Raw genomic sequence first — 27904 nt, forward strand, 5'->3', positions numbered from 1 at the left:
TTTCACATACACTTCTAATTTTTTATTTCTCGCATAACATATAAAATTCAATGAAATGCTACAACAGATTTCATAAACAAACAGTTTAAACCATTCATATCGGCGCTTACAGGCTAGCAGCTAGCGAGAGGATTCGCAATCACTCTCTCGTTCGATTTTCTACTATCTTACTAACCGTATCGTTTCATTCACAACGCAAAGGAAAGGACGGTACCGGGAACGAACGACCTACAGAAGGCAAAACGTAAACGAATAAAACTCATCTTACTCATTAAGAAATACCATACGTCTAAAAAACCTCGCGCTGTGCAGCTGCTGCACACGCCGCCCTCCAGCAGCACACGTGAGTTGTGTCCTCGATTCCTTCATGGTTTAAAATGAACAGTACGAAATAAAAGAAAATGGACGAATTCGACTCTGACCTTACACGCTAGAAAAATACTAAAACATCAAAGGCGTTACGCTAATCAGCTAAGAGGATGGATAAAGATCGTGCAGATATCGTTCTGGTGGTTGATAGTACTAGCGCGGTTTTCCGTGATCCGTGATGATTGCATGATAAATATACCCGGCGCCGTTTCAGACAAGGGGTTTGCACATGTAAAGCGCTCGAGAGAACAGTGTTTACAGCTTCATATATTGTTATAATGTTTGATAAGGCATCTGGAGTGTAAAGAGTCTTTAAAAGGGGAGGATTGCAACGAATGCTCCCGCCGCGACGTGAATGTCCTGGAAAAGAATACCGTTTCTATTGCCGAGCCTATCTAAAGGGCAGCGAACGAAGCTGAATGAATGCTATATGGCTATTTGAACTGTTACTTGTATCGGTCAAGGATTTCCATTTGTTTCTTTGCAAGCCGAATGATTTGAACACATTTTGTTTTGCAGATCTGCATCCGAATGGACGGACGCATGGAGTCTAGTAGATCCAGTTTACCGGGACCCACTGGTGCTCGTGTGACAGCTGCTCTAGCGCTTCCGTCACCTGGCGGAATGTGTCATCGAAGTCTTCGTTCACAATGACCATGTCCAGGTACTTGTCGTACTTTCGCTGGAGCAGTGCACTCTCCTCGACCGCCGATATCAAATCATCGTCCTACAAGAAGGAAAACAACCATTATTATCCAATGAAACTATATTAAACCACACAACAATTTTTCGATAAACATCAAATCACTTATGCACGATCATGCTGGGACATTTGAATATTACCTCATACAGCGATGCCAACGATTCCAGAGTCTTTGCACGACGGGAGCTGAAGCGTATAGAGCTTTGACGATCAAACTGGAAGCATGAGCAGAAAAAAAAACATACCACGACCACACCAAAAAGCAAGCAATTAGTTATCATGCAGCATACAACGACACACAGAAGAACGGTACGTGTTTGTGGGTTTAAATATGTTTTGTGTTGAGTGTTGCGTGAAACACATCCATAAAAACACAAACATTCAAACTTCTGTTAATCAAAAAAATCGATTCTTACATGCAAGTTCCTCGTCGATCCACTGGCCGATCTGCGCTCGGAGTAGAGCAGCTTTAGCTGCTCCATTCCAGGTGCCGCAATAAACAACACGAACGGCATAAACTCGGGACTGTTGTGAAGAGTCTTCAGTGCTGCCGGTGAACAATCCAGTACACACATTTTACCTGAAATGGGAATGGAGGACAGTTAGCACCATGATTACACAGATCGATCACTAAAATACTAACCTTGCCGGATAACGTCACGAATCGAATCCAGATGGGTACCGTACAGATTACCATTATGCTCGCCAAACTCCAAGAACTTGTTCTCCCGGATCTCTTGCTCCATTTCTTCACGATCGGTAAACCAGTAGGCCTTGCCCGACTCCTCCAGCGGTCGCGGTTGACGTGAAGTATCTGTAAGCAAAGGGCAAAGCATATGACAAATAACACTATGTTTTTTGAGATCCAATGAATCATATGTCCAATACATACGCGGCAGTACTGATCCAAACTTATCCGGATCGCTGTTGATCAGTCGGTTCTTTAGCGTTCGTCGTCCAACTCCGGCCACGCCCACCAACACCAGTGTCTTCCGCTTGAATGGTGGCATTTTGGTAACTTCCTCGTACAGCATCAGATCCGCCTTATCGAACTCGCTATTCTGCTTCGTTTTGTACAGTATCTTTCGCTTTTTCTTTGAAATCTGCAAAGAATTGAGACATTTCAGTAAACTTCTTCTCTAGTTGTATAAACACACCACGCATTGACACTTACCCTTGTTCCACAAATGCCTATCTTATGCACGAAATCTGCCTCCGGAGGTACGTACGCCTGTCGGCGTTCCTCCAGCTCCTGGGACGGTATGAGCCCCGTTGGTCCATCCTCTCCCGCATGCTTCGCCTGCCACCAGTTTGGATCCTTCACGTTGATAATCTGCAGTATGTCACCGCGCAAAAACGACAGCCCAATCTCCTTGCACGGTAACAGATTGTCCTCATTTGGGTCGTAATCGAACAGGGCTCGCATATAACACTGAAAATTGAACAACAATCGAGAGCGTAGAACAAATACGATTAGAGGAAATTGGGAAGCAGCACGTTTTCTAACAGCCCTACAAGTATCCTATCAGCTAGCTTTTTTTGGTTTATCTGTGAATGTAAGTCCTGAGTATGGCTGGTGCTAGATCCTGCGCGACACTACATACTACATTGTACATACATTGCAACATCGATGAAGTGCACTTTTAGCGTGGCTGTGGGTACAGAACGGGTGCCAGAGACGCGTGGTGAGACTTCCGTAACGACAAACGTCCACTCTATAGCTTGTTAGGAGGTCTTTTCTGACGTCACGTTTGAACACATAAGGCAAACGGATAACATAACTCAAATGTAAACACAAATTTCAAACTGAACACACAAAAGCAGCCAACAAACTGATAGTGAAAATTGGCAAATAAACGCTTCCAACTCACAAAACTAAAACCACACTTCAACGAATCGCAAACGCTGATCTATTTAAACAAGGTTAACGAGAGACAAACCGAACAAACAAACACACGCAAAGGAAACCAGTTAGTACAGCGTCGGTGCCACAAGCACACAGAGGTACGAAACTAAAAGCTACAGCGTAACTAAACACTAACTAAAACTTAAAACCAATAAAGAAAAGCCAGTAAAGGCGTAAAACACTCCACTTACCGTCAGCTTCTTGCCCGAGTCTAAATTTCTTCCATTCTTTACCTGTCCACCGGCCATGGTGATGCGGGCAGATTTCATCTCCTCCTCGACGCTCGGCCCAATCTTCAACGTTACCGACTCCTTCGCGACCGAGATCTCGCCCTGCAGCTCCTCGGGCGTGGTCACGGGCACCCCGTTCACCTCCAGTATGACGTCGCCCGGATGGAGCAGCCCCTGCCGATCGATCATGCCGCCCGCGATGATTCGGGCCACCACCAGCTGATTGTGCTCGTCGACCTCCACCGTCAGGCCGAGCGGTTCGTCCGGATTTCTCCGGATCCCGACCATCTTGATCGTTTCCCCGGGCATATCGTTGATGGTGAGCAGCTCCACACCGGACCCGTCGACTGTCTCGCTGGATGGGCTGGCCTGGTGGTACTGACTGTTGCCACCCGGGCTGGACGTGGCGGACGTGGGGGGATGCTTTAGCTTTTCGAGCTGCGTCTCACCGATCTCGTCGTGCGCTTCGAGCAGGGCGCGAAAGTGTGGATAGCGGAAGATGCGAGCGAGCTCACGGGCGTGCGGATTCCTCGACAGGCTACAGCGATCGATCACCTCCTTCAGTAGGGGCGCGTTGTCCACTCGCACTGGATGCAGTGGCGCTGGTGCTTCCTCGAGTTTGTCTTGGATCTGTTTTCGTGGGGAGCACACGAGAAGAAGAAAAACACACCTTTTAGCACAATCTGTAAAGATACTGACGAACAGAGGAGGGCGCAACTGAACGCAGCTATGCCGTGTGAGTGCAATCGTTGTACTATAGTACCATTCACTACCAGAGCCGTCGATCAGCCCCACTCCATGGGGTGGGTTTTCGAAGGTGGGATAAAACCCTCGTGACAACACACAACCACTTGCTCACGATTTCGAATCTTACCGTGCGCTTCTATCAGTGTTTGTGTGAGAGCTTTCTGTATGATCAAGGTGACGCAATGTTGTGTGGTATGCGATGCAGTACACCGTGGTGCCCCACCTAGTGCGCACATGTGGTCGCTGATCACTCAAACATACGCACACGTACGTGATACGTACGATCGAGGTTGTTTGGTGCGCGTAGTGCAATTGACACACTCGTTGCGCGAGCACACGCTTGTCAAAGACAGTTCCAAATGAATCGTTTATAATTGGAGGCAAACAGAATGTTCGCGAGATGGTGGAACGGTGGAACACGGTGGCACGGATCAGTCGCTCAGAACGGAGTGGATGAATCATACCGATTCAATTGTTTTGATGCAGCGGTACTACACTTAATCAACGGTGGAGAGCAAAAGGTGACTCCCTGTGTGCTTCCCTCCCCATTGAAAGCGGGAATTTCGCAAAGTAATGTAATATCGGTGTATTGGAATACATTGTCACACCATCTCTCGGAAGCACGTTGCAAATTTAAATAAAAACTGTACTCTTACCAACCCCCGATGGTCTTGAACACAGTGAAACCGGATAACTCCAAAGCTGCTAAACCTCTTCCAAGCACACCCAAACGATAACTGAATCGTTTCAACACGATGTAGAGTGATTTTGTGCTGTAAGTGCATCTAAAATCATACAATCGCACTCCACTGTACATGCATGCAAATGTGTGTTAAATGGCAATTAAACACGCTACGAGGGTGAAGGGAGGGATACACCTAACTTCGAAAACAATTTCAATTATCATGCCAATCGTAGGTAAGGGCATGGACATTTACACCGAAAAGTTTTTGATTTACTGCCTCATGCTATGTGTACTTTGTCTATTGTTGTTTTGGATAGAGCATAGAAAAACAATGCTCAAACTAACTTTGAAGCAATGTTGAACAATTGTGAACGAAGACTTGCAAGTTAATTAAAACTTGTTTCTATGAATGTTTTTCAACATTACCGTAGCAACGTAGACCGATTATGGGACGAGGCGATAATTTAAATACCCTGAGGAAATAGACAATTTAAAGGGCTCGATACATCATCTTCAAATCCCCACAGAAGCCGGAATATTAACACATCATTGTCAGTCATATTCATTAACTCTGGCTCGACGAGTGATGAATTCCCGTACGGGTAGGCACTTCCGCTCGAAAAATCCGGTCGGAACATTATCCTAATTATTCAACACCATGCACCCTTATTTTAAAAATGAAAGCCAGTGCTGAAGATGTCTAAAGAAGGTCCCAAGACAACACCTGATGAATCTTTAGCTCTTCACTATTCCCTTCACATCTAGATTCATATTTTAACACCTCTCTTCATAATTTGTTACATGATGGTTTATGCTTCGTCTGCATCTTCGCTCGAAGAGGAATGTAAGCAACCATGCAACCTCTCTCACTCACACACCTAGAGATGCCCCTAAGCTGGCTGGCAAGTCACTATTCCTAATTTCTTTGACCTTCCACGCTTCCGCTTTGTGATGTTCCTTCGCTGCATCGGCCGAAAGATACATTAAAAGCGCAGACGAACAATTCATCCATCCCTCGGTGCACGAAAAGAAAGGGAATGCGAACAATGGAGCTCCAGCAACGCTGGCTTCGGTTGCCGAGAGTTTGCCCAAGGAAGGGAACAACTTTTGATACTTGTATGCGCTTTCACTTAAAGGGCCCAATGCAAACGAAAAGCTCCCCCTACTCTCCACCGTACTGCCTCTTCCACAGACACAAACACCACAACCACTCACACTCAATCGAAGGGATATTGCTGATCTTCCCGAGACCTCTCAACTGCTGCCGTGAAAGTCTGCCGGAATGATCTTCCGCCGTATTGTATGACGGATGAGGGTTGTAGAAAGCACAACAGCTTCAGCTTCAAAACACACACACACACACTCAGCCGTGCTTGCTGCGTTTCGCTCGACAAACTACCGGGAACTGGCCTTTCCGGCCAGGCCGGGGAATAAACTCAACGAAGACGGGTTCTTGGTCCGCTCGTGCCAGGTTTCTAGGTCACGTCTGATGGAAGCACACTCCACCCGTCAGGGGCGGTTTACGAGCTTCGGACAAAAACACCACCACCACCTAACCACATCCCCAAACCTTCCAACTATCGACCAGACAAACCTCCCACCTTGTTTTATGACTTCGGGCGGTTGTATTACGTCCGATGCCTATCTGCCTATCGGTGTGATGCATCCAACCGGCTAGGGGCGTTGGTTGCGCGAAGTAACCGAATCGTGTTTGTTTGCGGTGTGTGGGGAAGTCACTCCAGAAAGTAGCGTCACCATGAACGACGTTCCATGAGCGAGTCGTTTGTTATTCTGTTTGTGACTGCCAACATGAAACGTGCCAAATAATGAATATAACTGACGGCAAAGATACTCGATCTAGGTTTTGCTAGAAATCAACAACCAAAGACACCACCATTAACCATGAACCTGCAAATAGGAAACGCAACAATCCCATTCCCAATGACTCGCTCTCGTAACGGCGCGTCAAGGGTAATCTTGCACAAGAACGTCATGCTATTCTGAGCTCCATTTAAAGCGCATTATTAAGTAACAAACCAGTATGCTAATGCACCGCAAACGGTAGAACAACAAACGGCATTAATGCGACGCTGATCGTTTACACCGTGGTGCCGTTGCCTGTTAGCTGGGGGAGCGACCGGCCGGTGCTGACGTACGGTGCTGCTAATTGAAAATGCAGCTGAATTCCATTCTCCTGGCGATCGGTGGTGACTTTACCACACAGCATAACCTCGCGCCAATGTCTTCACGGTGCTCTATTTACGCTCTTCCCTTCTACCTGTGGGCTGCAGCGATTACCTATGCATTTGAAAGTGCCCACCGAAGGGTACCGTGCACAGAGTAGAAAGGGATAACGTTCTGTTGCCCGAAGCTTTATGGCAATCATATTGTTGTCCGGCCACTTCATAGAAGGTCATCACGTGACGTCAAATTCAGTTGAAATAGAGCGATTTGTACAACAGAAGCATAGTAAGTAAGAACAATAAAATGTAGGTTATTTTTATCGTCTCTACCACAGCACGACAAACTCTTTCAAATTCCACCACACAACAGATGTTTCAAAAGAGATGTCACATCGTAGATAAGAACACCGTAACACCTGAGGGTGTTTCTCTTGTGGCTCCGAAAAGGTAGCGATGCAGGTCAACGCTCCCTAGATCTTCTGTTTTAGGCACGCTTTGCCTCCCTGAAAGAAACCCCTAATAAACAACAAACCAAAAAAACACAAGAAACACACACGTTGTAAAGCATGGTAACGAACCGTAAGTGAAGAAACTGGAATAAGCTATGCTAGAGAAAGTCACCATAACAACAGAATCGTTTCTTCACCGCCCGCCAGAAGCTTAGGGGTGAATGAACGTTTCGGGTGGAAGGTCACAAAAAAGAGGGAAGACTAGAACTTTTTTTTAAACACCCACGAACTAACATCGCAGCAATGAAGGAATTCCTACGCTTGAGTGAGCGCGTGAGGCGAACAAAACGAAAAGAAGAAAGAACGAAAATAAACAAAAATACAAAAAATGAAGACACAAAGAAAACAGAACACAAAAATAACTCATAATATTCGATACGAGAAATCAATAATTTATTGATCACTGTGGAATGTTTAAAACAAAACGTTAGCTGGCCACTTCCCCCTCTTTGACGTTGACGAGGAGGTTCGTCACCTGCGCCATCGCCGAAGAAGTGAAGTCACCGCACAATAAAACTGTCTTACGAGCTACTTTTTACGGTTACGAAACTAAACGTTTAATAAAAAAAGACTGCTTCGTTTTCGATTCGGGTCGGTTCGAAACCAGGCACTTCTAATTCTGCCCAGCACTAGCACACAAACACACCTGTGCTTCGATTGTTTTGTGCGCTTAACTAATGATACGTTTTCCCTTATCAAGACTGGCGGTTGGTCGTCCTCGTTTTTGCAATTTGTACGGAGGGTTGTGTCGCTTTTGCGACGTGGACGGAATGTACGGACGGCTAATGTCGAACCATTGTCGGATGGATGGCTTTCTAAATGAATTTCGTGTCGCCGACCGGCATAGTCGAGACCGTACTGTGCGGTGTCGTTGGTCGCGAACCGGCCAGCGAGTGCGCTACGGACGCGTTCAGCGATTGCATCGTACCCATTCGCAGGTGCGCCAGATCTTCCAGCTTCGTCAGATCGGCCAGCTCCAGGTAGAGCGAGTACACCATCAGCCAGCCGTACAGGGACGCCACGATGATGACGCTCCAGATCAGTGTGATCAGTATGTTGTACGCGAAGATCAGATCGTTCACGATCGAGAAGAACAGGAACGCCAGCAGCCGGAACAGCGTAAAGATGGCAAACGACCACAGCCACGGGACGATCTTCGATTCGTACTCCTTGCGCAACGCGTGCACCAGCATGATGCTCGTCACCAGCACGACCAGCCCACCGATCAGCGAGAACAGGGCGGCCACCATCAGCGCATTGCGCACGTGCACATTGCCCACGTACACAAACTCGTACGAGATGATGTAGTAGCCGTAGTGGGACGAGCCCGGCGCTGCCAGCGCGAGGCAGTAGATGTCAAACACGGCCGTACCGATCGTGAAGATCGCCACGAAGATCGAGAACAGGCCCATGATGAAGGCGCCGCGCTGAATGTCCAGATATTTGTTGTTGTGCAGGAGCGGCTTCTGGTACCAGGGCACCATGACAGACTTCATCGAGCGCGATCGCTGCGAGTGCAGATTGGATTGCGATCGGCTGGTAATGTGCGAGTATACCGACGGTGTCGACCGGTACGTCGACGGCGTTTTGCGTCCGTAGTTCATTGTGCGGCACGTTTAGGCAGCTCTGGGTGGTCCCGCTGGAAGGAACGGAACGGTCAGTGTTACAAGCATTGAGCTTTTTGTTCTTAAGCTTCTCAGTACAACCTTAAAATGTCACACGATTGTGCAAAACCACAACGCTGTTTGCGACGCTTTCACGAGAAATTTCACACCATGAACTTGACACTTGACATGCACGCGAGCAGGCGCGACATCTACCGGCAATCCGGAAGACTGAACTCCCATTGACGTACTATTTACTATTTTTTGTTATGTTTTGGTTTTACTTTTGCAGTAAACTTTCCTATTCAATCATTCAGTTTGAAAGGGAGAAAAGTTGGTATCTTGGAACGTCAAAAGAAAAAGAAATATGGCACAAAAAACGAGCTCATCACTTGCGAGCGTTGAACCCAAACGAACGAGACATTTAATCGATCAAACGAGAAATTTCAAGCTACACCAGCGGCGATAAGGGTGGGAAAACACATTAACGTTAAAACAAACTAACTAACCACTGCACGCTACGGTAACGGAAGGAAGAACGTTAATGTAATAAAAAGTAACACAAAAAATCAAAATAAAGCCGCACGCCAGAGGTGAAAGTTTGCTCGGAAATGTATGTCTTGTGCCATTTTGATTCAGAACAATGCGCGTGTGTCCATACTTTTATTTGCCATTCGCTGCTCTTTTTCTACTAAGCTGTTACTATTTTTCTTTACTTTTAATATCTTCCCTATTTGCTGTTCCTATTTACAGCTCCAGCCACTGTTTACACCCTTCGTTAGCTCAATTTTGGTCAATGTTCATATGTTGAAATTTCTCGTCATCGCATCGGTTCGTGTCGTCGTTCTTTCGAGCGGTTCGTTTTGCTGTTGCAGTTCGTGTACATACGTTTGTGCCATTTTGAGGTTAGTGCGGGGCTACACAGCCGCCCATATTAAGTAGTCGTTTCGTTAACGTGAGTTACATACAGGATGGAATGTGTGCGAGTATTTTTGGAATTGGTATTTTTACAAGCAAATAAGCTTAAAGCCAGCTTAGCAAACACTGGAAGGACGCTAACGAGTATTTATTGGCGTGGGGAGTTTGTTTAGGCTTGTTCTTAGGCTAACAAGCTTCTGCGAAATAAAAAAAAAAAACACTTGTACGCTGTCAAGTGAGCGATAAACGCAAAGACCCAGCACAGTAGCATTCAATATCCCAACGCAAGTACGGATAAATGTCGCGGATTGAATTAAATCACCGATAAAACTATCTCTGTTATGGCACCTCCAGTATCTTATCTGCCACATTATAAGCCCACACACTTGCCAATGGTCGTTTCTCAGAGCCGAGAAGGTACTGCATTGCCTCGTAGGTGAAGAAAAACTCAACATTGAATACATTCAACCGGCTTTCAAATCGTGTCACCCTGTTCGATGGATGAGGCACTTTGCAATTACCACCCTGCCCACACAACAGCAACACCCCTATAAATGGTAGCTAATTGTTTACCAATAAATCTAAACACCACGCTCCACACCTTTTCCGCTCACGTCGGCACCAGGAATGCGCCTCGCCGATAGCAGGTAAAAGTGAAACGCTTGTGCTTTTTATCATTACGCAACAATAAGAAGAAAACAAAAGCTCATGTTAGTGAAAATATGCGGTGTAACTACACGTTTTTGCTACCCCTGCAACGGATGTGTTGCTTTTCTTTCTGCGTTTTTTTTTCTTCACGCCCTCTAATGATGGTGTGTGTGTGTTTGTGTTAGTATGCCATCGTTGCAAACTGCACCTCTGCCGCACAGAGATCGCTGCTCCAACATAAGCTTCTCCACCGCAACAGGGCGCGTCTTTGCTTATGCTCTACAGCACCACTGTGCCGGTGTTGGTGGCGTCGAGTCTCCAACACAAAGAGCGAGCTGTCCGGCGCAAAACAGGTTTTCTCATCCCTCAAGCTCCAGCTCCAGCAAACCCCATCCCATTAGAGCGCGCATCTGTGTGAAGGTTTCCTCACAGCGTTACGATCGCTTTGTTTTCACCTCCAACAACCCTCCGGCGCAACCCTCGGCAAATCTCCCTCCCCTGCACACCCCCTCCAGCTACACAAACCCGAGCGAGACTTCAACGAGAGAATGGACATGGAGGCCGCTTCCATCATGTCAGCCGAAGACCGAAGTCAGCACGTAAACAACACCGCCGGCTTTACCGTCCGGTCGCTCACTCTCGCGCACTTCTCATCCCGAGATGCGTTGAGAATACGCGAACGCGCGCACCGTTTGCCTTCTTGGTTTCGTAGCGCGTACCTTGGAAGGCACAGCACCATAACAACTGGCCACAAAAGGCAGAAAGGCGATCGTACAAGACGTTCTCCCTTTCGGTTTAAGTTTCTCTCTCTCTCACACACACACACAGACGCGTACTCCCTCACAGAAGTTGACGCAAAATGATGCGATCGAGGTTGAGCTTACGACGACGCACGACGACGGCGACGACCCGTTTTGCTCGGGCCCCAACTTGGAAGATCGCACCTATACTGATGCGTACGGCTGGGCGCTAATTATGGGTGGATACCTCGGATTTTTTCCGTTCTCTCTCGCTCTGTTCCCTTGGTATGACATTGGTGACTCAGTGTTACGCTGTTTGGTTGCTTTTTTTTTGTATGCAAAAACAATTTTCTTATCCATGCGTTTTCACTGAAAACAGAGACCCCCTGCAAGTGGGGAGAAAACAACCCTTTATTGCGTTGCGTACAGGTAACGCTGCTGACAGACGACTCGCTTCTGGTGGAGGCCATTTTGAATCATAATGACCCTTTACGGTCAGTGGAGGGTTTCTCTTGCATCGTTCCCATTCCCAGGTTGGGGGAAATTTTGTTTCGCTATTCTTCCCAATGCCTGGTTTTCCAATTCAATCATCACAATTCCATTACCACGTTTTGCCCAACGCTAGCCTATTCCTGTACGGTATGCAACTCACATTAACGAAGCTTTGGTATGTCGAGAGGTTCTGTTTGTTTTCCACCCGCGTTTTCCCCCAATACACAATCACTTACATACTGGAGGAAAAACCAGGGGAAAGCCACAAAACGTCTGTAGCTCTTCTCCCTCGGGAAAGGGCGACTCGCAACACGCAAATCGGCCACACGGTACACACCTTAAATTTAACCTCCTTTTCGATGGGCCGCAGTCGTCTGCTGTGGTTCGTCCGATGGTACTGTGCACTGCTGCTTTCTTCACTGTGATATCGATTTTCTGGACTGCCCCTGCTTGGTGTTGCCCTCTCTATGCGCAACTATGAATCACCCGTCGCCGATGGCAACCGGTCACGAAAAACACCGTATACACCTAGACACCACCAGAGTCTGCCAACTCACACAGCGCACCGATATGTATGCAAATCTTCACAATTCACTCGGCTCTGTCTGTACTGTCACCACGCACACCGTGATCGTACGGCAAGCACCGTCAAGCGTGACACGCACCACAAACACACCGTGACACAAACCGAAGTGGGGGGGGGGGAGATATATCCCAGGGGGGGTGAATTTAATGAGCTGAGGTTGCCGCGTTGTAATACCGCACCCGAAGCACACGCAACTAGCAGCGTGAATGGTTCTCGCGCAAATGAACTCAACACGTACCCGGTCCTAACGGTTTGACCGTTTCGAAATGCTGGCCTGCGTGTGAGTTACCACTGAGTGGTACGCTGCGAAGAGATGCTCTTTCGCTTCGGCACGAATGTTTCGCTGTTTGTGGTGCTCTCGTGGTGAATTCGAGCGTTTGGCCGCTCGCCGTGGTGAGTATGCTGTGCAGCTACCGTAAGGGGTTGGTTTTAATGTTGGGGGAGAATACCATCAAACATAACCGGTGGCTCTGTTTGCGTGTGATGGATACCGTGAAAGAGAAGAGAAGCCTGTAAAGGTATTTTTCGTTGGTGTGTATTTGTTGAATGATCATCATGTTTAGTGGTTCAGACCGGTACAGTTGCGTATTTCACTCAATTTATATATGAATTAATGTTTTTAATTATATTTATATGATGCACATAAAAGATCCATTTGCACAGAACATTTCTTTAGGTGAAAAGATCAACTTGATTTCTAAATGATAATTATAATTCTTATTATTATAACTTTGACATAATATATAGACAGAGACATCATACATCTATCCTGTATGAATTTTCAATATAACCTCCCTCATTAGTCAGACAAGATCTATTCGTACGGGCCATAGAAACAGTACTGACGATGCACATACACACACTCAAATGCATTTATCTCTCTCAATAGCTTCTTATGAAACATCCACTCGATAAATATGCATATTCTCACCATCAACAGGTTTTCGTGCGATCGAACGATTCGTTCATGAACGATGACGAAACACCCGTACCCGTGCCCGTGCGCATACGTCAGTGATGCATTCTAACGTCGAGTCTCACTCGAGCCGTACACGAGACGGACGGAAACAGAACACACATCATTGCTCAAGCGTCGTGCACAGAAATGAGAAATAGAACAACATTGGTCAGCAAACTCGACACGACACGACAGAGGGGGAACGTTCGAGTGATGCTCCGCACCGCAGCGCCAGACGATCGCGCTCATCAGCCTGTACAAAGAAAACATCAGCACTTGATCGTTCAGGCGAATCAAGGCATACTTCCCACTCAAGAAAACCCGCCCTGGGGAGGGGAAGAGAGCAATAAGAGATTGTTTGTTCGCGCAGAGGTGCCGCAGGTCAAGACTAACGCTCAGGCCGATGCTCAGGCCGACGATCGTCTTGCTATCTATGACGATGCGGCCGCGTGGGTGAGACGATGTTTTTCTTTCCGTACACCCGCGGCTCTTGCCTGATGACGACGTGCCAGTGGCAATTATGGGACATAATAAGCGAATTGCCACTGGCACGTTCCTCAGCGCATCCATAAAGCATAGCGCATTCGGTGCCTGTCCACTTCAATCGGGCTGAATCCCTCCGCAACAGGTGTTTTGATCAGTGGCACAGCATCGGAAACCCCCATTGGGACAAACTAACTGGCAACGATACATTTCGAACAAATGTACCTATGGTCGCGCTTCGTCACCTTTTAAACGTTCGTTGGACTGATTAATTGTTTTATAAATATGCTATGATCACGGGCGGCATGTAGACAAGCGTGTGCCGTTGGAGAAGCCTGACACCGTAAACATGACAAAGTTAATGATGTAGCCAATGAGTCCCGAGCGTAGACTTGGGACGAAGCTACCATGGGCCATTAAAACATCGTTCCGAAATTCCCAGACAGGCGTATTACGGACACATTCTTGGTGAGGTGCAGATACAATGACTCAACCTTTCACGATGTACGGTAAAAGGATGCAATTGCAGCTAGAGGAACGCCGGAATCGTTTCTGTGCGGCTATGCTTGACATTATGAAACAAAAGTGAAAACAACTCCGATCTTAATTCCGTCCAGATTGCATAAGCGCACAGAGAAACCACATAAACGCCGTTGCGCGAAACTAAATCTCCGTGACCACATTTCGTCGCCACGGGTGCCTGAACACCGTAACGCGGCGATACAGACTCCAAGACACTTTTCACCGGTGGATAAATGTTTCCACAAACAGCACCCAGCATTTCACAATGCAACTCGAGTAATCAAACCCTCTTGACAGATCGTACGAAGGGAGCGTGATACTTACCTTTTATTTGTTGAGCGATGGGCTGAAAGGGCTTTAGGGCTGTTTTCACTTGCCGTAACGCCTAAACCAAGTGTTAATTAGGTTCACGTGACTTGGTATGTTTTGCTTTTAGGTCATCTTTTGCCGCCAGCACGGCGTAAACTAATCCAACAGAACCAACATGATAAGCTTTCACTCAACTCACTCCAACACACTCAAACTAACCGCTGTTAGAAGCTCTGATGTCATTTCCAAACTTAAACAACATCTCCACCACAGAAAAGATTCTCTGCGCTTCTCCAAAGAAAGATGCCCACAAACACACAAGCAGATACACTACGGGTTTAACGTTTTCATTGTGTGGGTTTTGGCAGGCTTAAGCCGGCTGCAACTCAACTCGCAGCCCTTTTTTGAATTTCGGCAAACATCGCAACCACAAACATAAAAGGCTTATGGTGCACCCCAAAACACACACACACACCACGCCCGAAACCCCGGACAGCCACCCGGACGAAAGCGAACAACGTTAACGATTTTTGTTGTTGTGGAACCGGTTTTTAAAACTCCCCAAGATTGTGGAGCTCATCAGCGATGAGAAAATGAGTTGCTCAAAAGTGCGTTGTGTACGACCGCCGTCGTCGTCGTCGTTTTTTGGGGTGCAGCGCTTTTTGTTCACCCTGGCTGGAGGAATGCTCGTGCTGGGCGGGTTTTGGTTTGGCTTTTTGCAGCGAGGTTCGTGATGCAGACTTTCATTCCAAGAGCGGGCTTACCGGGGCGCCTTCTTCGGTGGGAATAAGTTCATTAGTTTAGATCAGAAGAAACAAGGCGGTCCTTTTCCGGTCGGTTGAGCAAGAAGTGGCTCGGTGTAATGAAATTGAAACAAGTTGTTTTTTTTTGTTTTTCCTTTTTTTGCGGCTCGGAAATTAAGAACATTCTTTTGGAAGGTTATTCTCCCATATGTTCTAAAGATTGGTCCCATTTTGGTACGCGTTGCTTGGCGAAACACGAATTCGGAGAGAAATTCGGCTAGGCAACTAATGAACACATGCTGTGGTATTAAATATCAATTTTAAGTGTTTCAAAGCAAGTTATTAACACCATAGGCAAGTATTTAGGGTCTTATATCCTCGTAAGGTAAAAAAAAGTATCTTATTTACTCTTCTTGGCATGATAACAATTTTGTTTTAGTCTTTGCTGAGGATGGTATCTTTCAATTAATCGATAAATCTTACAACGACAAAGAAACTCACAACCACCTTTCTTTAGTCTATTCCTCCACGGTGCTTGTACACTTTGTACATCTCTTTCAAAACCGCTTCTTCCCCTCTGACTAAACCAATTTAAACCAATCTGATTTAATTGCAATTCATCAATGAGTACGGCTAACCTCAGTGCTGGAGTCAAACGCGAACACTACGCCAGGGTGATGGAAGGTCACTGATTCATGACCAATTAGCTTTCCGACGCACATTTACACGCATCAACCCGTCAGCCAATTTACGCTCCCTCAGGCACGTAACGACCACATTTCATCCCATGTCGGACCGTTCGGCACACTGCTGACACAGTGTGGTTTGAGTTTTCCGCCCTAGCCAACAAACGCCTCTCGAAGAGTTGCATCAAACTTGCTCCAAAAAATCCCTCCCGTTTCGGCCACGCAGCATCTCGACCACACGTCGGGAGGTCAATTTCAGGGAACGGGGAAATATGTGTCACTCGACCAATTAACCGCGCCACACTTTATGTGCAGCGAAATTGGCTCTGCAGCCAATCCAATTAGTGAAAATAAACAACCTACTTCCTCATGCGCTAGCGGCCTGTGGTCGGTCAGCTTGGGACGTTATTAGGCCCCCGAAAAGAAAAACCCCCTCACGTAAGGTCCTCGGTTGAAGCTGTCCCCCAGGACCAATGCCAATGTGCGTATAGAGTGCTGGAGCAAAAAAAAACTGTGAGAAAACCTACACAAAATACACACCCTCCTGCGTATGTGTGCGCTAAGTTATTCAATTACCCTGCTGAACATCTGGTGCCGAATGGTACCTTCTTCCTCCAGACAAACAACCAAAACACGTGTACACCTACCTTAATCAACTGCGTAACGGCTGGATTGGCCAGTATTCCTTGCAGAAATACCAGATCCGTTTCGTTCGCCTCCGAGCGCCCATTGAGATCGGTCAAATTTTCCCGCACGTGTTGAAAGGCAGCTGAAACGATACCAACAAACAAAATTGAGGAAAGACATAAGATTAAGCACGACAAATCAATCCACCTTGTAACGAGCACCGTTTCCGGCTTTGTGGCTCAATGTATTTAGTTGTTAGATTTTACTGCTAACCATCCACTAATCATTGTCTGAGCGTCACCCACTTCCAAGCGAAGAATAAAACCAAATGTAAGGTCAAATCACCTCGAACCACTCCTCCTTATTCCGTGGCGAGATGCGTTCCAATTTTATTGGGACATTCTTTCTATCGCTTTATGATCGCACACTCTAGGTTTCGGGGGGGAAATTGTGTAAATGCCCCATTACCTTTCTGATGCGTTCGTGTGTCCTTAAGGCGAGAAACATACGGCCTAACGAGCGGATATGGTACACCAAGACACCGTATTCAGGGGGAAGTAGGTCCAAAGTTTTACACCCAACGGCTTTATGGTGCTAGCAAATGGATGAGCCAAGCAGACGTAAGACCGGCGGCAAAAGGGAGAACGTTAAGGAAGAGCTTAGAGGGATTGGCATTAACGGTCGGTTGCTACAAAGTTACAGTTGCTTGGGAGTAAGCGCACATACGCATCGCGTAAGGGGAATAGCGTGGAAGTCAATAAAAATTTGAAACCATTTACTTGTACGCAAGGAAACATTGAGAACAGGTAATAAAATACATTAAATGGGCGTGAATGGAGTAACAAAATATTAGGAAGATTAGCAAGAGAATATGATCATATGAGAAGCCTTTTGCTTATTCAATAAAACCGAAACATTATGAAAAGGAACTTGAAGAAAAAGGAAAAGACTAAATAATTGCATTGCTTTGAAAATAGATTAAATCATATTATTTCAACAAAGACTTAAAAACCAATTCTGCGTCCTAACTGCGAACAAACGAGCCAATTATTGGTCTCTTATTTTCCCCTGTTTTCCCAATGTTTCACATGTGATTCCGAAACTGTTTGCGCTCGTTCTGCTCCTTTCAACGCCCCCGGATAGTTTAAAGCCAAACAAATCATTCCACCCGACACTTTGAAGATGCTATTCATAATAATATTTATCTATAAGCGCATATCCTCCCTGGCCGTTTGATCTACAAACCCCTGTGGACCACCAGCTACGACAAGCGCAACAAAACGACGAGCTTCTTACCATCCAGACCTGCTCCTGCTGAGCCAAAACTCACCCCCACGTACTCCAATGCTCTTGTTGTTGTCTTTAAATTACAATATTTCCTTCGTACAAATAAACACCTTCCTCCCCCAAAAAAAGCCAACCAATGACGGTGACGACCGATTGCAGTGCGGTTTGAAAGAACATTGGTTAAAGAACAAGCAGAGAAAGGGAGAAAAAAAAAGTTGGAAAAGTTACTGCAATTGAGCTTAGCATGTGCCTCCCCGAGTAGTCATCCTCGCCGCAGTGTTAACGTTTCGCCGTAATCGGCCTCGTTTTGAACCGCGAGCAGTAAAATGTGGGAGCGCATGACACCCCTCTCCCACTGCAAGTGCCGGCCTAACGCCAAGAAGTGATGGTTTGTTTATAACATTTTTCATCTCGGTGGTAAGATTTCTTTTTATTGGTTTGTGTGTATGAGATACGGCGCAGCAATAGCAACCAGCAGAGCCAAAAAAAAACAAAATAAACCACCCCACACCGTTCTAAACCCCAGCAAACGGTCGGTGTGATAATAATCCGGCTTTCACACATTTCTGCTGGTGCATATTTTCTTGCCTTTGCGGCTTCTGCTGCCATGGTCGCCAATCCCGGTCGCTCAACCCGGCGTTTGGCGATTTACGATTTGGCTCTACTTACGCGCCGAGTGGTTGTCATGAGCTGATCCGTGATCTAGCGCAACATCATGCGCTCACGGGGTCAAACAAGTCGTCGTCGTCGTCGTCACCACCCGTCGACCGCTGTCGACGTACGGTCTACGGTCGCGCTAATACGCTAACTTATGCGAAAATGTGCGTCTATGATGCAGCAGCCGTGTACGGGGTAGACACTTTTTGTGTGTTTTGGGGTACGAATTTATGGGTTAGCGCAAATTGATGTGTTAAGTAACGCCTCAATTTAAGCATCACAAGTTGAGTGGATGCAAAATGGATAAAAAGGATGCCCTCCTTTTTCTCGCAGGGTTTATGGGGCATCTATCTTGATGTGACGCTGTTCAATGTATGATAATGTGAGCCATTTAGGTTTGATTTTATGCAAAGCTTTTTCGTCTCATCACTTTACTGCTTTACTTTACTGCTTCTTTAGATTTGTTCTTGGTTTAACATGTTGGGGATATGATGTACCTGCCAAATACAATTTTCAGTTTGTTTTTAACATGTCTTCTGTTGTCTTGTCTCTTGTCCGTTGGTTAGAATAGTTGTAAACTACATTTACAATTATATTTTAATTTTTATGGCATTTTTACAACCTTCGTCACTAATTGTTTGCATGACTTTTCTAAAAATTTCAAAATCAATACCAATTTTTGTTTCCAAAACCAACTGAGATAGTTTCATCTGCTTTCTCCTGGAAATAGGTTTGCAAATCATTATGCTTAGACTTTCGAACTGTTTTAATTCACGTTCGTTAGCGACGGCTTCCCACCAACCCAAACACAGCTTATTGTTCCTCTCTCCCTCGTACAAGTGCACGAAACCTAACCATCCCAAAAAAACGCGCATCTTGCAAACAACACGCTCCCCTGCTGCCAGGCAGCCCATCATCATTGGGCCAATAAAACCCGAGCATGTCTAATTTAATTGCCTACACATCCATTTGCAGACCACGAAATAAAACCTCCGCTCGCTTCGTACTGTACACTTAGGCGCACACACCAGCTCCCATTAACCACCCCCCTTTCGAAAGCGGCATTTACTAATCAATTAAATCAAATCTCACTCACAGATACACGCCATCGCGGTGCGCGGCGCGGGCCTTAGAGGGAACATTAAAGGGAGCACTTGAAAAATTGCAGATCCCCCAAAATCGGCGATCACAGCGATTCAGCGATTGAGGCACACCAGACGGAAGAATTGGAAGATAGAATCCCTTTAAGCTCCCTGCGTTTTGGTGTCAGACAGCCGAAAGCCGAGGCGATAGTGGAAAGGAGCGGTCGATAAAACAAAACCGTCGTCATCATTAGCGCGTCTTGCTGAACCTCACGGGAACCACGGCCGCTTAACACAACGGGGCTAGACAGCTCTAGGCCTCAGCAAGAATTCGAACACACCACCACCACCGTCGTGTGTCCGTACCCCCGAAAATATCGTAATGAATTCGTTACCACAGGAACCTCGGGCGGCGACCTCAGTGCGGAAAAACGATATTTGGACCGGCGTTGAAATGTACTTTCTATTTTCATTTTCACTCTCCGCCACTCGATGGGCGCCTCACGGAAGGCAAGAATGGACAGTGAATGAGCGGAAAAAGGTGCCCTTCGACACAGTGTCTTAGTACGGATGACACACACACACGCAAGCACTTGTTCGAGATGGTTCTACCGTTTCGCAAGGGAAAGGATGCTAACCAGATATGAATCGCGGTTTTCCCCCACTTTCCGAAACGCCACACACTTACCGTTGTCAAGCTTGGTGCTGCCGTATCGATGCATCGAGTCCATGCTGGCCAGCAGCTGCCGTTTGTCGGTGGTTTCCTTTTTGCCGAATCGAACCATCGTAGCGCGGTGAAGGTGAGCATGAATGGTGGGGCACAATTTGAACGGACGACAAAAAGGGGACACGGAACAGGGGAGGTTTTGTTAAAGTGCACAAAATTGCAGTTCGGTGAAGGTGGAGCAAGGAGCGGGCACACTAAATTTCATTCACACCAATTAATTGCCAGCACACTGATAACGAACAACAAAATTAATAAGCAATTGCCACAAAAGAATAACTTGTTCTTGGGAAACCATTAAGCACAAACATTAATATTTCAATGCAAATTCATTTTTAAGAACACACATTCTTCACGTTATTTGTCTTGTTGGTTTCAATAAACGTAAATTAATTAAATTAGCTTAAAAATAAGATCACACTACTACAGCACAACCACACAACAAAACACACATTCATCATACGAAGATCATGCACGAAACGAAAACCGGGAAGAGACGAGAGGATGCAGCACATAAAATTTTACGCCCAAAAACACTAATCCCTTTCGATGTCATACAAGCTTACACATTAAACCGAACCGTGCCCGGTGGGACGGGTCATTCTGATGGAAAACATATGTTACAAAGCCAACCTAAAAGCCGAAACGATCACTTGAGCGCACTTCGTTTTTGGCACATATTAAGTAGAGAAAGCGCGAGAGTGGATTGAGATAACGAACCAGAAATACGGTGGTGCGTAATGAAATAGAAAAGCCTAGCCTACAGAAGAACAGAAACCGGTGACTCGTTCTTAAATGACTCTCTCCCACTGCTCAAGCAGGCAAGTGATTCAAACGACTAAAAATAAAGGAACGCAGTTAATGAGCTCTAGCAGAAAAGTGTGGAAGTGTTGTCTGTTTATGAGCAATTGTTTGCGACCGACCAAACGGGTCCAAACCGCCACGACCGATCGACTTCCGCTAATCCTGGCCGCGTTTTGAACGTTCAATCCCAACGTGACAAATGTCAGGCGCAAACGATTGCTCACCGAACTCTCAAGAAAAGAACAAAAAGAAGAAGGAAAAAGCGGCCAATGTATGTAACAAATGTGCTATTCGAAACATGCCATAAGTGTACAAACAACAAAACGTGTCCTAGCTCACGGCGGCCCCGAAGGTGTCACAAAACCGTGTGCGCGCCACCAAGCTTGCTATTCTACCAAGCGACCAGGGAAATTTAACGAACAGAACCACACACAAAAACCACGCACACACACACACTCGGAGAGCCGAAAAATAAGAGCGCCACCGACAAAAACACTTCACCCGAAAAAACAAAAAATCACGCACTTGTGCCGCTGAGTTGTGCTGAGGAAGAGGAATTTTCTGAAATCCGTAGGCGATTGTTGGTGACCTGTCACGTACATACACACACGCACACCCACTCCGGTCGGAACCGTTGCTGCAAACGTCGTCGTCGTCGTCGTCGTCGGCTTTCCGCCTCTCAAGGCGCGAGCTAGACGGAACCGGCACCGACACGCGTGTACAATGCTTGCTCGGCCGCGCACTATCGTCAACTGCGGATCGTGTCCGCGCGGTCGCACGAATTTGGTGTAAGCGGGCGAAAAAGCGGGCCTGCCGTCCGAAACCGTCCGTGCATCCGTGACGTCACACAGCTCGGACGCGCTGAGATGAGGAAGAAAGTGTTTGCGAGATCGTGCCACCGGCGGAGAGTGCGAACTGCGAACGATACGGTGAGTGAGAGCATTTTCCTTGCTTGAGTTTTCCCCCCCAACCCATGCCATGCCGATCGGTGACGACACACACGCGCGCGTACGAGGAAATGGGTTAAGATGTGAGGTTTGAGCGTGAGATTGGCGAGAGCGTAATCGCGCAAGAACAAGAAAGCGAGCAATCTGTGCCCTCCCCACACCAAACCTCCAATGTCGCAGGCCGGTCGAAAAGCTAGCGACTACCACCATCGCCGGCGAGTGGAAATTATCGATGACGACAAATGTGTTTACATTCGCACACACATGTTCCCGTTTTCCCTTGCGCTGGTTTTCCACCACCAGGAGGGGGCACAAATCAAACAACAGCGTGTTTGCGAACAATTTGAAGGTAAACAATGTTCCCTTTTTCCACCTCCAATCCCCCAGCACTCCCATTTCCACCAGGCTGGGCCATCGTTGGTGGCAAAAAACGTTTGCTTTCTGATCGGTTGGTCTGCTCGGGTCGATCTTCTTCCTGCTTGTCAAACAGCGTGTTTTGACATGTGGGTAAACTAACACCCGTTGGACGATGTACTAAGGCACTGACTGTGTGGCTAACGCGAACAAATAAGCAACAAATGGAGGGTTAGGAGGGACCACTGGGAAAACACAGGGAAAGGAACATTGTTTTTAATGTTTTGGTGCGAGAAGTTTGCAAACAATCGCAGGCTTAAAGATCGATTAATGTGGGGTGGTTTAATTTGATAAAGGGAATTAGTAATACAAGGTTGACATTTCAGATTTCCATTAGAGGTTTTCGTTGAAGACACTTTAATAAGAATTTAATCAAATACTTGTTACGGCTTCTTGTAAGAAATAATCTTTGCACAAAATTGGAAAATATAAGCATACTAATTGACCAACAGAATCAAGCATATTAAAAGCTAGCTATCAATGCTACTAATCCAGACAGTTCCCATTTCCAATGCCATCTGAATAAAACTGACCCAAATTTGAAGCCCTTTCTCTATCGCTGTTATCATTGTGTTTCGCCCCTTCTCACCCACTAACCAAAACCACTTCCTCATATGTTTTGCATAATCAGACCGTTTACAGTCCCCGCCAAGGAGCCTTACTGCAACTGTCACCGATTTTTCATCACATTATGCAGTCTTCTCTCTCCTCCCGCCACGGCTCAACACATGACAAAACAGACATGATAAATAGCACGCCGGCATTTCTTTAAAGCACTTCTACCACAAAGCGAGCTCCCTCTTTCTTTAGGGCCTCTTTTAAAGCCACACTTTCTTCACGAAACCAGACCACACTCCGGACTGCTGCATTCTTCCGTTCCATTCGACCGAAAACGGACGATTTCACTCTGGCTTGCATGAAGATCATTTCACCGTTTCCGAAACAACTGCACAATCTCCAGTTTCCAATCGGCGTAATACGAGAACGTTGTTGTGCATCGGCCACTGTTTGTCCAGAACCAAAAACCCCCCTGCTGGGGAGCTCAATTTCAATTCTCAAGACGCACGCACGCGGGCAGTATGTGGGAGTCGGTCAAGTCGTGAATTAAATATGACAGTATGAATTACCATTTCTAGCTCTGTTCATCCGGAGAGAGGAAGAAACAGGGAGGAAAAGAGAGAGAGAGCGTTGGGAAGGAAAATACAAAATGCAAAAATAAACGAACCGTTCAACGGAATACGCCCACTGCACCCCCGTATACCAGCAGAGCGGGGGGGCTGTATGTGTATCGCGCCAAGACTTTGGACTTTCGCGTTCTTTTACACCACGCGGCATGCATCAGGCGGACAGGCCCCGGTTCCGCCGTACACTACTTTGCTCCATAAATCACCAAACAGCTCTTGGACTTGGACGGTCGAAGCGCGGGTGTGTTCGAGTGTGCATAAGGGCAGAAACCGGCTAGCCGGCGCACAGACAGTAGTAAAATTAATCGATTGGACGGCAGTGAGCCGTAATCTTAAATTATCCGGAAATCATAGATAGATGGATGGGAGTTTAATTTGCTTAATCGATTCCGCTCGCCCGCACCGCGCCATCTGCCGGGAAAGGGGGGAAATGCATTAAGTGGACTCGAGTGTCGACGCGGGGATGAAAGTATATGCACCGGGGTGGGACAGTTGATTGACGGTTGCAAATAACGTTTCTTCTTATGACGCATGCACCTGCCCCTGGCTGCTCAGGAATGTCCCTCACAGTGGGTCACAGTGTTGCAACATTTGGAGTACATTAGTGTAGAGCACAGCGGAGATGCGCTCCAAGACACGTGTCTGGCGATCGTTTTCAGGATGTTTCCTGCACAACATCTTCATCGCCAGGTCCGGATGGTCGTTAATGATCGTTTTCGCTCGGAATTTCCACCCAGTGTGTGTTCCTCAGGTCATATGGTGACATTAATTTTCTGGTAAAACAACACAACCGGAGACACTGTCTGCAGCATCACGATCACTTCTGGCGCACTGAAAACTCAATAATCACACTTCCATCCCACACACCGACAACACAGACAGCAACTACACAAAGAGGTCCACAAACACAGGAAACCTGGGGGAACCTGGGGCTCAACCCGCCCAAACGTTCGGAAGCTGTTGACAGAAATGCCATCAATTTTCGACCGTTATTGCGAGAGTTTTCCTCCTCCCTTTTTCCATTCACGACATTTCCACGAAAATGCTATTTTCCTCTTTTTTGTTGCTTCCTTTCGCTTACACATTTAACTTAATTTTAGCGCACACACATACAACACACTGTACCGAACGCGCAGCTTAATCGATCACCACCGATCACAGTGATGCCAGAACTGCTCTGATCGTGCAAAAATTCTCTCTCACCCCTGCCCAGCTGAATAGAAACACTTTATCGCGTCGGACTCGTCGGACAGGTTTTTTTTGTATTCTGTATGCACGGTTTGCTTACGCTTATACGCGGGATGTTTTCGCTTCCAAAGCGATCGCGCCACCAACACTCGCACGCGGGCCCGCTCGACGCTGATCGAGCGAGTTCAACAACACCGTCACAACTGACGGACGGTCGGCAAGCCCACAGCCAACGGAAGCCTTACTCTTGCTCGGACCTTACGGGCTCCCGGGAGAGACCCGCCAGAACGTTATGGCCGTGGAATGTGTGCAGGGGTTTGCAAGCAGAGGGAGCAGGAAGAGTAGGGGGTTTCACGCCACCAAGCCGTTCGGGAAGCGTACCATAACCGGTTGTTGTTGGAGAGAGGGACCTTTAGGGGCGAGAGAGATCAAGAGGGAAATATGCCTTCGGAGCAACTCGAAAGTCCCCACGTGGTGAGATGGTTCGTGAGTGGGCCTGGGGCGCGTTGCATCACCGAACACTCACCAGGTGTGAGTGACTCAGGTGAAAAAGAGTGCCCGCACAGTAATCAACACCCATGTTTAAACACATCGAATGACTGCATGGAGGTTTTCGCTCCCCTCGTTCGCTTTGTGGTCTTTGCTTTCTGGCAGCGAAACAACACAACCAAAGGGAGGAGTTTTTTTACACGCAAGGACCTCATCAGTAAGGGCATAACAGAGGGGTTCGAATAATGTCACAAAAAACCACGTCACCAGGGAATTTTGAGAAACAAGGGGAGTGATGCCAGAGCGTAGACACATGTGGAAAGGGTCGGTTTCGTTCATTCACCTGTTTTCCAGGTCAATCGACGGCAGCACGTGCAGTGAGGGCTCTGTTTGCTGTCGGCGTAGTAAACAGTGTGTGTGTGTGTGCAATAGAATAGCGTGGGGGAGAAAGGTTACAAAAAAAATCCATTATATTTCATAACACACAAACTCACACGCGCACCCGCGTGTTCATTATGCGCCCCTTTATACCCCGAGGAAAGTTGGGGCTGGAAAAGGCCCTTCGATAGTTTTTTTTTGTATATTTCTTATGCGTTTTTGGCGATGGAGGACTGCAGGGATTTTCTTTTCCTGTATTTTGAACGTGTGTCTTAAACCATTTAGACATGCAAGAGATTTCCACCTATGATGACCTATTTCTTCTATTCCCACAAGACTCGTAGACAATCATTCAAACCCAATCCATCAGCCCTGCTTGCATTGACTGTACAAGTAGAACCGTACGATAGTCATCAGTTTGCCCTTTCCCATTTACTGCGCCGAAACACGCGGGTTCCATTTGCACCTGGAAGTTTCGCTGACAATCCCCTCCTCCATGCCATTGTGCACGAAGCAACGACTCAATCTGCAACCCTCCCACTCCCATCCACCTTCGCTTAATATCGACTAATCAGACAAATGGATAAGCCGCGAATCTTCATCAAGCGGTGGATTGATTTTTTGCTACGAAATAGCAACGGAAAACATAGACAAATTGCGGCGTGTTCTAATAATACCGCAGACCCAGCAGCGAGGATGTGTATACACACGCGCCGCACCTCCGGCAGTATGCAAGTAAATAAACCACACACAATCGATATCTGCCGCTGAATGCTAAGCTGCAGACACATCGAAGACATCCAAGAAACCCATGCTCGCTCGGCACAGCTGTGCCAATAGTTCATCGCGAATAGCAACCGACACTCCCGCATTGCCGCCTCGCCGCACACTCGGATGGAGACGCCCAATGCGCGATGCGGAAGGTGTGAAAAAAAGGATGATTTACTCGATTGGTTTCCAATGGCGCGAGGAAATTAAATTGCTTTCAACAACAACAAAAACAGCAACAACAAAAATCACCCCTCTGACTCACCGTGACCGTTGGCAAACTCCACGATTTTCTCCGAACTTCGCAGCAGACCAAAGTTGCTCCACAGGTTGTTGATGCGTTTGCCGAAGGAGCGCCGCTTGACGGGTTTGACCGCTGCCTTGGCACGCCTTCGATCCTTGCCGCCGGTCTCGCTCCGGATGTCGTACCGATTGTCCCCGTGGTGGGGCAGCTGTATCGTTACGGTGCGGTGTACGGTCAGCGGCTGGATGGGCGCTTCCGGTACGCGGGGCAACACTAGCGACGATGGTTCACTTCCCGACTCGGGCGAGGCAATCGGTGCTTGCGGTGCCGAGCTGCGGGTCCACAGCGATTTGGGGCGAGTGTTCGGACCTTCGGTGCTCGGTTTCGACTGGTTGGTGCGGAAAAACAGACCCTTCAGGCTGGCCATAAAGCTGGCCGGCTTCGTCACCGTCTTCGGGGACGGTTGCGGTGCGGTCGTCGTCTGATAAAGGTGCACCATATTTGCATGCAATCACACGTGTGTGGTGTGCACGAAAAGCGGGTGAGTAAGGGAGAGACGATGTACACTTGCGCCTTAACAACTGTCACGCCATGAACGACACACACAAGTTCACTGAACTGTAAAATGCTAATTTCACGATATACTCACTTAAGGCACTACTTTTGTGTCGCAATGTTGCAATATCGTTTTGCTAAGTTCTAGGGCTATTAACACACTGACGACGCATATAGCACTGTTTGCAGAGCACCCTTCTTCTTTGCACGTTCATAGCAAGCGCTCAACAACAAAGACGCCCAATGTTGTTCACTTCGCACCGTCAATTAGAACCAACGATGCTTGAACTTCCAACGCACACTCGATGTCACTGCGTATTGCGCCAACTAGATGGGCCTTCTAGTCGTTAGCCGACAATCGACGACAATGTGGTACACACAAACCCTCCCGGCGCAACCACTGACTGGGCTGACCGAAACGCATGACGATACTACGGACCCTTCCAAGGTCTACTAATAAACACCGCACACCGATGCTTTACACAACGTCCATTCTTAAAAACGCTCCCGTATCGTAGCTCTGGACATGCTAATT

General features: G+C 47.1%; 2 protein-coding genes across 14 annotated transcripts; both read right to left on the reverse strand.

Annotated features, from left to right (window-relative positions):
* On the reverse strand, positions 1–27405 carry LOC1277662 (protein PALS2). 12 transcript variants are annotated; one of them, XM_061655985.1, is made up of 10 exons: positions 21728–21946; positions 20363–20438; positions 16669–16790; positions 3170–3838; positions 2247–2504; positions 1965–2175; positions 1716–1886; positions 1489–1652; positions 1213–1287; positions 1–1096 (listed from the first exon to the last, which is right to left on the reverse strand). In XM_061655985.1, exons 2-10 carry the CDS (start codon positions 20403–20405, stop codon positions 920–922), a joined length of 1890 nt encoding a protein of 629 aa, XP_061511969.1. In that variant the 5' UTR covers positions 20406–20438; positions 21728–21946; the 3' UTR covers positions 1–919. The 12 variants fall into 12 exon arrangements, with proteins under 12 accessions (XP_061511969.1, XP_061511964.1, XP_061511965.1 ...); XM_061655980.1 differs by lacking the exons at positions 20363–20438; positions 21728–21946 and adding an exon at positions 26836–27405; XM_061655981.1 differs by lacking the exons at positions 20363–20438; positions 21728–21946 and adding an exon at positions 26836–27385 and having other exon boundaries at positions 3212–3838.
* Positions 7704–12214, reverse strand: LOC1277663 (uncharacterized). 2 transcript variants are annotated; one of them, XM_317141.4, is made up of 2 exons: positions 12072–12214; positions 7704–8971 (listed from the first exon to the last, which is right to left on the reverse strand). In XM_317141.4, the coding sequence occupies exon 2, from the start codon at positions 8934–8936 to the stop codon at positions 8148–8150; it is 789 nt and encodes a 262-aa protein (XP_317141.3). In that variant the 5' UTR covers positions 8937–8971; positions 12072–12214; the 3' UTR covers positions 7704–8147. The 2 variants fall into 2 exon arrangements, with proteins under 2 accessions (XP_317141.3, XP_061511975.1); XM_061655991.1 differs by having other exon boundaries at positions 11971–12075.
* Positions 27406–27904: the final 499 nt, after the last annotated feature.

Source organism: Anopheles gambiae, chromosome 3 (assembly GCF_943734735.2).
Source record: "Anopheles gambiae chromosome 3, idAnoGambNW_F1_1, whole genome shotgun sequence".
Taxonomy (NCBI): Eukaryota; Metazoa; Arthropoda; class Insecta; order Diptera; family Culicidae; genus Anopheles; species Anopheles gambiae.